General features: G+C 36.3%; 1 protein-coding gene across 2 annotated transcripts in view; it reads right to left on the reverse strand.

The window, feature by feature from the left end:
- The window catches only part of NME5 (NME/NM23 family member 5), a 45,943-nt gene that overhangs the window by 20,478 nt on the left and 11,185 nt on the right, over positions 1-14,280 (reverse strand). For both annotated transcript variants that reach the window (XM_059919496.1, XM_059919495.1), the window contains exon 5: positions 6,036-6,154. In XM_059919496.1, coding sequence (XP_059775479.1) covers positions 6,036-6,154 — 119 coding nt within the window. The remainder of the gene's footprint in view (positions 1-6,035; positions 6,155-14,280) is intronic.

The raw sequence follows: 14,280 nt of genomic DNA on the forward strand, positions 1-14,280 counted from the left end.
AAATACTTGCAAACGAATCAATGGAAAATACTTGCAAATGAATCAATGGAATCAATCAATCTCCAAAATATATAAACAGCTCATTCAGCTCAATATTAAAAAAAAAAACAACCCAATCCAAAAATGGGCAGAAGACCTAAATAGACATTTCTCCAAAGAAGACATACAGATGGCCAAGAGGCACATGAAAAGCTGCTCAACATCACTAATTATTAGAGAAATGCAAATCAAAACTACAATGAGGTATCACCTCACACCAGTTAGAATGGGCATCATCAGAAAATCTAGAAACAAGAAATGCTGGAGAGGGTGTGGAGAAAAGGGAACCCTCTTGCACTGTTGGTGGGAATGTAAATTGATACCGCCACTATGGAGAACAGTATGGAGGTTCCTTAAAAAACTAAAAATAGAATTACCATATGACTCAGCAATCCCACTACTGGGCATATACCCAGAGAAAACCGTAATTCAAAAAGACACATGCACCCCGATGTTCACTGCAGCACTATTTACAATAGCCAGGTCATGGAAGCAACCTAAATGCCCATTCACAGATGAATGGATAAGGAAGACGTGGTACATACATACAATGGAATATTACTCAGCCATAAAAAGAACAAAATTGGGTCATTTGTTGAGACGTGGATGGATCTAGCAACTGTCATACAGAGTGAAGTAAGTCAGAAAGAGAAAAACAAATATCGTATATTAATGCATATATGTGGAACCTAGAAAAATGGTACAGATGAACTGGTTTGCAGGGCAGAAACTGAGACACAGATGTAGAGAACAAACGTATGGATACCAAGGGGGGAAAGCGGCGGGTGGTGGTGGTGGGGGTGTGCTGAATTGGGCGATTGGGATTGACATGTATACACTGATGTGTATAAAACTGATGACTAATAAGAACCTGTCGTATTAAAAAATAAATAAAATTCAAAAATTAAAAAAAAATGATGTGATACATGTACACACACACACACACACACACGCACAGAAATGGAATATTAATCAACGGTAAAAAAAGAAAATTTGCCATTTGCAACAAGATGGATCAACCTAGAAAGTATTATACTAGTGAAATAAATCAGAGAAAGACAAATACCATATGATTTCACTTATGTGTGGAATCTAAAAACCAAAACAAATGAATAAACATAACAAAACAGAAACAGAGTCACAGATAGAGAGAACAAAGAGGTGATTGCCAGAGAGAAGGGGGGTTGGGGATAAGTGAAAGAGGAGAGGGATATTAAGAGTTATAAACTTCCAGTTACAAAATAAATGTCACAGGGATGAAATGTACAGCACGGGGAATATAGTCAACAACATTTCAATAACTTTGTATGGTGACAGGTGGTAACTAGACTTAATCATAGTGATCATTCTGTAATGTACAGAAATATCAAATCACTATGTCATGCACCTGGAACTAACATAGTGCTGTAGATTAATTATAAGTCAGTAATAAAAAAGGAATTCATACAAAACTCCAACAGATAAGTGGACAAAAGATAAACAGATAATTCACAAAGGAGGATATACAACTAAACAGAGGGGAAAATGTTTAACCTCACCATTGTGTGAGGTTAAAACAATTGAATGGAAGTTAAAACAATTGAATTACCATCTTTAATCTATTTTTCCTCTTATCAAATCAGTCCCACTCCCACTCGTGTTTTTAACTTATATCTAATACTTATGTGGATGAGGTGAAATGGAAATTATACATTGGTGATCACACTGTAACTTGGGATGGCCCTTTAAGAAAGCAATGTGAGAGTATGTATTGTGACTGAAAATATTCACATTAGAAATAATAATGCAAAACAAAATTAAGAAAATTCTGAAAAAAAAGAGTAATTGAAAGGTTTAGAACTATCTGATTTTGAAATATATTACAAACCTATAATACTTAAAACAGTGTGATACTTACAAATGAACAGATGAAATTAACAAACCAAAAAAAAAAAAAAAAACCCACTAAATGCATGTAAGAACTTAGTATATATTAACAGTAGATTTTTAAATCGATGAAGAAAGTACATACCGTTCAATAAATGGTTTTCATCAATTGAGTAACCAAGTGGAAATAAAATAAAACGTGGCTCTCTACCTCACTCCCTACAGCAAAAAAATATTCCAGATGATCAAAGACATATACGTGGGGGGAGAAAAAGGAAATATTAAAAAGTACTAGAAGGCAGAATGAGAGAATGTTACTTATAATCTTAAAACAGAAAACCTTCTTCAAATATAACAGAAACCTGGAAGGCATAAAAGAGCTCAACAAATATAGTACAAAAAATTAAAATTTATCATGGAAATAGTGATAAACTGAGAAAATCTACTAACGAACAAAATATGTTGGTTAAAATGTTTAATTTCTTAAACATAGAGAGTACCAATACAGTTAGAAAAAGACCTAGACAACCAAGCGCTGGCAAATGGACAAAGGCCTGGGGTAGGAAGTTCACAGAAAAGGAAATGCAAATGGCTTTAAGTAGCATATACTAAAAGATACTCAAACTCACTCATAACAAAAGAAATACAAATTAAGTTACAAGATAACCATTTTTCACCTGTGAGATTGGTAAAAAAAAAAAAAAAAAACCCACAAAACTTGAAAAAACATCAGGTACTCTCATTCACTTTTTTTAAATTAATTAATTATTTATTTTTGGCTGCATTGGGTCTTTGTTGCTGCGCGCGGTCTTCTCATTGTGGTGGCTTCTCTTGTCGCGGAGCCTAGGCTCTAGGCACGCGGGCTTCAGTAGTTGTAGCTCACAGGCTCTAGAGCGCAGGCTCATTAGTTGTGGCACCCGGGCCTAGTTGCTCCATGGCATGTGGGATCTTCCTGGACCAGGGCTCGAACCCCTGTCCCCTGCATTGGCAGGCCAATTCTCAACCACTGTGCCACCAGGGAAGCCCTCTCATTCATTTTTTTTTTTTAATTGGACTGTTAGTTAGTTAGTTAGTTAGTTAGTTAGTTAGTTAGTTAGTTATGGTTGCGTTGGGTCTTCATTGCTGTGCGCAGGCTTTCTCTAGTTGTGGTGAGCGGGAGCTACTCTTTGTTGCGGTGCGCAGGCTTCTCATTGCGGTGGCTTCTCTTGCTGCGAAGCATGGGCTCTAGGCGTGCAGGCTTCAGTAATTGTGGCACGTGGGCTCAGTAGTTGTGGCTCGTGGGCTGTAGAGTGCAGGCTCAGTAGTTGTGGCTCTCGGGCTTAGTTGCTCCACAGCATGTGGGATCTTCCTGGACCAGGACTCGAACCTGTGTCCCCTGCATTGGCAGGCAGATTGTTAACCACTGCGCCACCAGGGAAGTCCCCTCTCATTCATTTTTGATCAGAGTATAAAATGGTACAACCACTACAAAAGGTAATTTGGCAATATTTATCCAAATTAAAAATGCACATATCAAAAACATCAAAATAACACTTTTTGACTTAGTATTTTCATTTGTAGGAATTTATTCTACAAATAAATGGTATGCTGACGAATGAAGATATTCACTGTAGCAGTTTATAATAACAAAAGAGTGGAAACAACCTGAACAACCATCCATATGTGACTAATTAATAAATTGTAGGGAATTCCCTGGCAGTCCAGTGGTTAGGACTCTGCCCTTCCACTGAAGGGGGCATGGGTTCGATCCCTGGTCAGGGAACTAAGATCCCACAAGCCACGTGGCCAAAAAATAATTTAAAAATTTGTAGAAAATCCATAAAACAGAATGCCATAAGCTGTTCTTTTAAAATGGGGCAATTTTGTTTATGGTGCTATTTAATAATTTATAATACATATTAAGTATATAAGGTAAAAAGCGTCAAATAGTGTGTTTAGTAGCTAGCATTTGTATCTATACGTGTTTTTAAGTACATATAAATAATAAGTATTTTATTTTATGCTTATATATGTATAGAGTTTCTCTGAAAGGATATACTAGAAGCTGGTAACAATAATCAACTCCAAGGAACAACTGGGTAGCTGAGGAAGAGGAATGGAAACGAGAGTTACTTTTCACTATATATCCTTTTGGAACTTTTAAATTTTATACCATATTCTAACATTGCTTATTCAAAAAATTAAACAGCTTAAAAAATAAGTAAGTTCTTTAAGGGATAAAAAGTTTTTAAAAATTTCATGTTTTGAATTATAATTTGACTTTTTGATCTCTTTCCAAATGAAATAATCTCAATGTGTGAAAAGCGTTATACTCAGAGATGTTTATTGTTACAGTATTTATAATAGCAAACAACTCAAACAGCAAAAGAATGGTAAAGGTAACAAAAGAAACATCATGGGGCTTCACTGGTGGCGCAGTGGTTTAGAGTCTGCCTGCCAATGCAGGGGACACGGGTTCGAACCCTGGTCTGGGAAGATCCCACATGCCGTGGAGCAACTGGGCCCGTGAGCTATAACTACTGAGCCTGCGCATCTGGAGCCTGTGCTCTGCAACAAGAGAGGCCGCGACAGTGAGAGGCCCGCGTACCGCGATGAAGAGTGGCCCCCACTCACCACATCTAGAGAAAGCCCTCGCACAGAAACGAAGACCCAACACAGCCAAAAAAAAAAAAAAAAACCTCCTTACTAATATCCATGCTTGCCCTGCTCAAAGCCATTAAAAAAAAAGAAACATCATGTAACTATTAAAATAATCTCTATAAAATATATACTTAAATATAGCAATATTTATGGGATATGTGTTTATATGTAGTGATATAAAAAAATAAAACCTGGGCAAAGAAAAACAAAAAAACAGGACTAGTTTTTTTGAAACTAAACAGGATTAGTTTCATTGGAGATACAGGCTTTAAAAACCAAACCAAACCAAACCAAAACAAAACCAGTAATAGCAGCAGCTAACGTTTGAGCACTTACGCACCAAGCACTTTAAGAATTTTACATGCACTAATACATTTAATCCTAACAATATCCCTACTAGGTAGGCAGGTGCCAATATACCTATATCTTATTGATGAGAATAAAGAGACTCAGAGAGAGGTTAGGTGTCTGGAGTCAGAGCTGAATCCAAGCAAGATGATTTGGGAGACCATGTTTAGGAAATGGAACCAGGAGTATCTTTTTCTTCTCTTCTTTACATTTTTCAGTAGTTTCAGGTTTCTTACTAAATGAAAATATACTATTTTCACAATGAAAAAAACATATTAAAGAAATAATCTGTCAATCTTTTTCTTTTTGGTAAAAGTGGTAATGTTAGTGGGAAAGATTAAATCTTTTGTCTTCCAAAGGTGATTCCCTTTGAGAATGCTAACAAAGCCTAGAGATATTATTTTGGTACGGCTGGTATTAAAATCACCTTCCTTGATTATCTCAGATGGGTGGGAGTATCTATAAAGAAGGACCCCGGCTGACACTTGGCCCTGGACAATCATCCTAGGTCCTCATACTCAACCGTTCTTCCCCCTGAATGAGCAATGTTGAGGCCTCTAGGTATGTGAATAAATATGTTTTCTATTAAAAACATTTGGATAGCATGAGAAACAAAAATGTTGAACACAATTCAAGTAAATAATTTTATCATTTGATTATATATATTATATACAAAAACAATGCTCAGCAATGAAAGGATGCAATGATTGAAAATGTACTTAGGAAGAATTTTTTTTAAGAGTTAAAACACAGCAAGAAAGTAAGTACAATTGACCCTTGAGCAACATAGGTTTGAACCGCGGGGGGTCCACTTACACGCAGATTTTTTTCAATAGTAAATACTACAGTACTACACAATCCATGACTGGCTGAACCCAGGATGCAGAATCACAGATACAGAGGAAATGAGGATACGAAGGTCTACTATAAGTTATGTGCCAGATTTTTGACTGCACAAAGGGTCAGTGCCCCTAACCCCCACTCTCAAGGGTCAACTATAATCAAAAGTTATACAAAATGAAGTATCTAAAATGTATATAAAAAGTTTTTTAAATGACTCTCAATATGTTTCAAAGAATATAATATTTTAACTATGAAAACTATAGACAATATTCTTTAGTATGAATAAAAAAATTTCTTACAAAAGGATCTGCTGGTTTTTGCTTACAAAGCTCTGTAAGTCCTTTAAGCAGAGTTGGCGTTACATACAAATTTAAATAGTCCTTAGCAGCTTGTCCAATTGGAATGGGCTCAACAATCACTGCAAATACAAATGATTAAAGATAATATAAATGAAGAAATATTATACAATCATTAAAAAGGACACCTTCAAATAAATTGTAATGGCATAAGAAATACTTAAGAGTTATTTTTTTAAAAAAGGAAACAGAACGATATACATAGTATAATAGTTTGTTCAAAAACACACAAGCACACACATACAGAAAATAATAAGACTCATAAGACTGGCAAAAAAAAACATCAAAATGTTTATAGTGCTCATAAGATTCTGATTATGTTTTCAACAATCTCCTTTTCTGCATTTACATTTCCATGTTTTTTACAGTAAATACATAATGGACAATGTTATGAAAAAGAAAAATATGAAGAATGTGTATAAGATTAATTCATCACAAAAATTAACTCCTGTCAACATGGTAGGCACTTTGCAAAGTGTTACAGATACAACAGTGAATAATACATGTTTCTTGCTCTCTTACCGACTACTGAATATACACATAAAACCTATTTCTATAATAGTATGAATGAATATTCCTGCTCTTATTTTTCAGGTTTTAAAATAAATAAAGTAAGATTTAGGGAAATTTTAGTGTTTTCAGCTTTGTTTGAACACTATGTAGGTGAACCAGACTTGCAGTACAACAAAAAATATATTTCTACCAGAAAGAAATGTGTAAGTCTTCATAGATCGTTTGAGGTTGATCTCCATCAATGTGGTTTTTATTTGGGTAATAAATTTATTTATTTTTGGCTGAGCTGGGTTTTCATTGCTGCACACAGGCCTTTTCCAGTTGTGGCAAGTGGGACTACTCTTCGTTGAGGTGCACGGGCTTCTCACTGTGGTGGCCTCTCTTGTTGCAGGCCATGGGCTCTAGGCGTGCAGGCTTCAGTAGTTGTCGCTCGCAGGCTCTAGAGCGCAGGCTCAGTAGTTGTGGCTCACAGGCTTAGTTGCTCCATGGCATGTGGGATCTTCCCAGACCAGGGCTTGAACCCACGTCCCCTGCATTGGCAGGCAGATTCTTAACCACTGTGCCACAAAGGAAGTCCCAATGTGCTAATTTTGATAAAGATAAGAAAGCAAAGCTACTAGTCTCATGTGTTCAGATCTAAATCCTCATTGGCCCAAGGCAAAGGAAGGTGGGAGGATAATTTCTGTATGACTGTATGTATATGTGTATAGGCTCAGTCTCAGTGAGACAAAGACTAACAATGGGAGTCATTTGCCAGGATGCCATGAAGAGCTGGGAGAAGTCTCACAGGTATTGGTTAACAGGTTCCCTTCCTATTAGTCTCATGATAGTACCCTTTATTACACTGATTACTGTAATAATTTTGTTTTATTTTGATTATATAAATATTTGTCATCTGTCTCTTCTACTCTGTAAGACCATGTTAAGACCATGTTTATCATGTTCACTGGCCCCAGGTCCTTTTATAGTATTTTAAAAATGAAAATCTGAAAAAAATAAAAATAAAAATAAATTAAATTAAAAAATAAAAATGAAAATCTGATTAAGTCACTTCCATCCTTAAAATGCTTCACTGATTCCTTCTTTTTCTCAGTTTTTTTTTTATACAGCAGGTTCTTATTAGGTATCCATTTTATACATAGTAGTGTATACATGTCAATCCCAATCGCCCAATTCATCACACCACCTCCCCTGCCACTTTCCCCCCTTGGTGTCCATACATTTGTTCTCTACATCTGTGTCTCAATTTCTGCCCTGCAAACCAGTTCATCTGTACCATTTTTCTAGGTTCCACATATATGCATTAATATATGATATTTGTTTTTCTCTTTCTAACTTACTTCACTCTGTATGACAGTTGCTAGATCCATCCACGTCTCAACAAATGACTCAAATTCGTTCCTTTTTATGGCTGAGTAATATTCCATTGTATATATGTACCACATCTTCCTTATCCATTCATCTGTGAATGGGCATTTAGGTTGCTTCCATGACCTAGCTATTGTAAATAGTGCTGCAGTGAACATTGGGGTGCACGTGTCTTTTTGAATTACGGTTTTCTCTGGGTATATGCCCAGTAGTGGGATTGCTGAGTCATATGGTAATTCTATTTTTAGTTTTTTAAGGAACCTCCATACTGTTCTCCGTAGTGGCTGTATCAACTTACATTCCCACCAAAAGTGCAAGAGGGTTCCCTTTTCTCCACACCCTCTCCAGCATTTCTTGTTTCTAGATTTTCTGATGATGCCCATTCTAACTGGTGTGAGGTGATACCTCATTGTAGTTTTGATTTGCATTTCTCTAATAACTAGTGATGTTGAGCAGCTCTTCATGTGCTTCTTGGCTATCTGTATGTCTTCTTTGGAGAAATGTCTATTTAGGTCTTCTGCCCATTTTTGGATTGGGTTGTTGTTTTTTTAATATTGAGCTGCATGAGCTATTTATGTATTTTGGAGATTAATCCTTTGTCCGTTGATTCGTTTGCAAATATTTTCTCCCATTCTGAGGGTTGTCTTTTCGTCTTGTTTGTAGTTTCCTTTGTTGTGCAAAAGCTTTGAAGTTTCATTAGGTCCCATTTGTTTATTTTTCGTTTTATTTCCATTACTCTAGGAGGTGGATCAAAAAAGATCTTGCTGTGATTTATGTCAAAGAGTGTTCTTCCTATGTTTTCCTCTAAGAGTTTTATAGTGTCCAGTCTTACATTTAGGCCTCTAATCCATTTTGAGTTTATTTTTGTGTATGGTGTTAAGGAGTGTTCTAATTTCATTCTTTTACATGTAGCTGTCCAGTTTTCCCAGCACCACTTATTGAAGAGACTGTCTTTTCTCCATTGTATATCCTTGCCTCCTTTGTCATAGATTAGTTGACCATAGGTGTGAGGGTTTATCTCTGGGCTTTCTATCCTGTTCCATTGATCTATGTTTCTGTTTTTGTGCCAGTACCATATTGTCTTGATTACTGTAGCTTTGTAGTATAGTCTGAAGTCAGGGCGTCTGATTCCTCCAGCTCCATTTTTATCCCTCAAGACAGCTTTGGCTATTCGGGGTCTTTTGTGTTTCCACATAAATTTTAAGATTTTTTGTTCTAGTTCTATAAAAAATGCCATTGGTAATTTGATAGGGATTGCATTGAATCTGCAGATTGCTTTGGGTAGTATAGTCATTTTCACAATATTGATTCTTCCAATCCAAGAACATGGTATATCTCACCATCTGTTGGTATCATCTTTAACTTCTTTCATCAGTGTCTTATAGTTTTCTGCATACAGGTCTATTGTCTCCCTAGGTAGGTTTATTCCTAGGTATTTTATCCTTTTTGTTGCAATGGTAAATGGGAGTGCTTCCTTAATTTCTTTTTCAGATTTTTTAACATTAGTGTATAGGACTGCAAGAGATTTCTGTGCATTAATTTTGTATCCTACAACTTTACCTAATTCATTGATCAGCTCTAGTAGTTTTCTGGTGTCATCTCTAGGATTCTCTTTGTATAGTATCATGTCATCTGTTTTACTTCTTCTTTTCCAATTTGTATTTCTTTTATTTCTTTTTCTTCTCTGAGAGCTGTGGCTAGGACTTCCAAAACTATGTTGAATAATAGTGGTGACAGTGGACATCCTTGTCTTCTTCCTGATCTTAGAGGAAATGCTTTCAGGTTTTCAGCATTGAGAATGATGTTTGCTGTGGGTTTCTCGTATATGGCCTTTATTATGTGGAGGTGGGTTCCCTCTATGCCCACTTTCTGGAGAGTTTTTATCATAAATGGGTGTTGAATTTTGTCAAAAGCTTTTTCTGCATCTATTGAGATGATCATATGCTTTTTATTCTTGAATTTGTTAATATGGTGTATCACATTGATTGATTTGCGTATCTTGAAGAATCCTTGCATCCCTGAGACAAATCCCACTTGATCGTGGTGTATGATCCTTTTAACGTGTTGTTGGATTCTGTTTGCTAGTATTTTGTTGAGGATTTTTGCATCTATATTCATCAGTGATATTGGTCTGTAATTTTCTTTTTTTGTAGTATCTTTGTCTGGTTTTGGTATCAGGGTGATGGTGGCCTCATAGAATGAGTTTGGGAGTGTTCCTTCCTCTGCAATTTTTTGGAAGAGTTTGAGAAGGATGGGTGTTAGCTTTTCTCTAAATGTTTGATAGAATTCACCCGTGAAGCCATCTGGTCCTGGACTTTTGTTTGTTGGAAGGTTTTTAATCACAGTTTCAATTTCATTACTTGTGATTGGTCTGTTCATATTTTCTATTTCTTCCTGGTTCAGTCTTGGAAGGTTATACCTTTCTAAGAATTTGTCCATTTCTTCCAGGTTGCCCATTTTATTGACATAGAGTTGCTTGTAGTAGTCTCTTAGGATGCTTTGTATTTCTGTGGTGTCTGTTGTAACTTCTCCTTTTTCATTTCTAATTTTAATGATTTGAGTCCTCTCCCTCTTTTTCTTGATGAGTCTGGCTAATGGTTTATCAATTTTGTTTATCTTCTCAAAGAACCAGCTTTTAGTTTTATTGATCTTTGCTATTGTTTTCTTTGTTTCTATTTCATTTATTTCTGCTCTGATCTTTCTTTATGATTTCTTTCCTTCTGCTAACTTTGGGTTTTGTTTATTCTGCTTTCTCTAGTTCCTTTAGGTGTAAGGTTAGATTGTTTATTTGAGATGTTTGATGTTTCTTGTTTCTTGAGGTAGGCTTGTATAGCTATAAAACTTCCCTCTTAGAACTGCTTTTGCTGCATCCCATAGGTTTTGGATCATCGTGTTTTCATTATCATTTGTCTCTAGGTATTTTTTGATTTCCTCTTTGATTTCTTCAGTGAACTCTTGGTTATTTAGGAACGTATTGTTTAGTCTCCATGTGTTTGTGTTTTTTACGTTTTTTTCCTGTAATTGATTTCTAATTATGATAGCATTGTGGTCAGAAAAGATGCTTGATATGATTTCAGTTTTCTTAAATTTGCTGAGGCTTGATTTGTGACCCAAGATGTGATCTATCCTGGAGAATGTTCTGTGTGCACTTGAGAAGAAATTGTAATCTGCTGTTTTTGGGTGGAATGTCCTATAAATATCAATTAAATCTATCTGGTCTATTGTGTCATTTAAAGCTTGTGTTTCCTTATTAATTTTCTGTTTGGATGATCTGTCCATTGGTGTCAGTGAAGCATTAAAGTCCCCCACTATTATTGTGTTACTGTCGATTTCCTCTTTTATAGCTGTTAGCAGTTGCCTTACATATTGAGGTGCTCCTATGCTGGGTGCATATATATTTATAATTGTTATATCTTCTTCTTGGATTGATCCCTTGATCATTATATAGTGTCCTTCCTTGTCTCTTGTAACATTCTTTATTTTAAAGTCTATTTATCTGATATGAGTATTGCTACTCCAGCTTTCTTTTGATTTCCATTTGCGTGGAATATCTCTTTCCATCCCCTCACTTTCAGTCTGTATGTGTCCCTAGTTCTGAAGTGGGTCTCTTGTAGACAGCATATATATGGGTCTTGTTTTTGTATCCATTCAGCAAGCCTGTGTCTTTTGGTGGGAGCATTTAATCCATTCACGTTTAAGGTAATTATCGATATGTATGTTCCTATTACCATTTTCTTAATTGTTTTGGGTTTGTTTTTGTAGGTCCTTTCCTTCTCTTGTGTTTCCCACTTAGAGAAGTTCCTTTAGCGTTTGTTGTAGAGCTGGTTTGGTGATGCTGAATTCTCTTAGCTTTTGCTTGTCTGTAAAGCTTTTGATTTCTCCATCGAATCTCAATGAGATCCTTGCCGGGTAGAGTAATCTTGGTTGTAGGTTCTTTCCTTTCATCACTTTAAGTATATCATGCCACTCCCTTCTGGCTTGTAGGGTTTCTGCTGAGGAATCAGCTGTTAACCTTATGGGAGTTCCCTTGTATGTTATTTGTCGTTTTTCCCTTGCTGTTTTCAATAATTTTTCATTGTCTTTAATTTTTGCCAATTTGATTACTACATGTCTCGGTGTGTTTCTCCTTGGGTTTACCCTGTATGGGACTCTCTGTGGTTCCTAGACTTGGGTGGCTATATCCCGTGTTAGGGAAGTTTTCGACTATAATGTCTTCAAATATTTTCTCGGGACCTTTCTCTCTCTCTTCTCCTTCTGTGACCCCTATAATGCAAATGTTGTTGCGTTTAATGTTGTCCCAGAGGTCTTTTAGGCTGTCTTCATTTCTTTTCATTCTTCTTTCTTCTGTTCTGCAGCAGTGAATTCCACCATTCTGCCTTCCAGGTCACTTATCCGTTCTTCTGCCTCAGTTATTCTGCTATTGATTCCTTCTAGTGAAGTTTTCATTTCAGTTATTGTATTGTTCATCTCTGTTTGTTTGTACTTTAATTCTTCTAGGTCTTTGTTAAACATTTCTTGCATCTTCTCGATATTTGCCTCCATTCTTTTTCTGAGGTCCTGGATCATCTTCACTATCATTATTCTGAATTCTTTTTCTGGAAGATTGCCTATCTCCACTTCATTTAGTTGCTTTTCTGGGGTGTTATCTTGTTTCTTCATCTGGTACATAGCCCTCTGCCTTTTCATCTTGTCTTTCTGTGAATGTGGTTTTTGTTCCACAGGCTGCAGGACTGTAGTTCTTCTTGCTTCTTGCCTCATTGATTCCTTACTGCACTTATATTCAAGACAGAATTCCATATATTGGCCCACAGACTACACTATGTGACCTCTATTTACCTCTTCAACCTCATCTTAGTGTGTCTTCCTCCACATCTTTCAGTTTATATATGTGCCATGTGCCATATTCTTTCCTACTCATCACTTGAGCACTTGCTGTTCTTCTGCTAGAATGTTCTTCCCTTTCTCTGGTTAACCACTATTTATCCCTTGGATCTCAACTAAAACGTCACTCCTCTGTCGGGCCTGTCTTGTTACCAGTCTCTCATGATACCCTCTAATTGCTGTATAGTACTTACCACACAAGAACTATGCAACTGTTAGATAATAACTATGCAATTATATAGGTAATTATTGTTTAATGGCTATCTTTTGAACACTAAACAATAAAGTCCATGGGAGCAGAAACCTCATCTATTTTTTATAATTTTATTTTTTTAAGTTTTATTGAGGTATAATTCCCTTATCATGAAATTCTCCCACTGAAGTATACAACTGATTTAATAAACTTATAATTGTGTGATCCTCACTGCAATCCAGTTTTAGAAAACTTCCATCATCCCAAAAACGTTTCCTCGTATTCATTTGCAATTCCCCACTACCACTCCCACCCCCAGCCCTTGGCAACCACTAAGCTTCTTTCTGTTTCTAAAAACATCTTTTGTGGACATTTCCGATAAATGGATCATATAATATATGGTCTTTTGTGCCTGGATTCTTCTACTTTGCATAATGTTTTGAAGTTCATCCATGTTGTATCATGTATCAGGAGTCTGTTCCTTTTAATTGCTGAGTAGTATCCCAATGTATGGCTGTGTGGCTATACTAAATGCTGTTTATCCATTGGTGAACAGTTGGATTGTTTCCAGTTTGGGGCTGTATTAAATAATGCTACCATGAATATTCACATATGTTTTTTAAGTAGAGTTATGTTTTCATTTCTCTTGTGTGGGTAGATGCTGCCAGGAGTGGAACTGCTAGTGGACTTACATGTTACGTGGATGTTTTAACATTTTAAGAAATCACCAAACTGTTTTCCAAAGTGGCTGTACCATTTTACAATAACGTATGGAGAATGCCAGTATCTCTATACCCTTGCCATTGATTATAGCCATTCTAGTGGGTATGCAGGTGGTATCTCATTGTTTCAATTTGCATTTCCCCAATGATTATGTTGAGCACTTTTTCATGTGCTTATTAGCCATTCATCTTCTTTTGTGAAATGCCTATTCAATTCTTTTGCCCAGTTTTTAATTCAGTTGTTTGTCTTAGTATTGAATTGTAAAAGTTCTTTATATATTCTGGATACAAGTGCTTTACCGGATATATGATTTGCAAATACTTTCTCCCAGTCTGTCGTTATCTTTTCATACTTTTTTTTTCAAAATAAATTTATTTATTTTAGGCTGCGTTGGGTCTTTGTTGCCGCGCGCGGGCTTTCTTTAGTTGTGGCGAGCAGGGGTCTACTCTTCGCTGTGGTGCGCGGGCTTCTCATTGCAGTGGCTTCTCTTGTTGCGGAGCACGGGCTCTA

The sequence above is a fragment of the Balaenoptera ricei genome, chromosome 3, assembly GCF_028023285.1.
Source record: "Balaenoptera ricei isolate mBalRic1 chromosome 3, mBalRic1.hap2, whole genome shotgun sequence".
Taxonomy (NCBI): domain Eukaryota; kingdom Metazoa; phylum Chordata; class Mammalia; order Artiodactyla; family Balaenopteridae; genus Balaenoptera; species Balaenoptera ricei.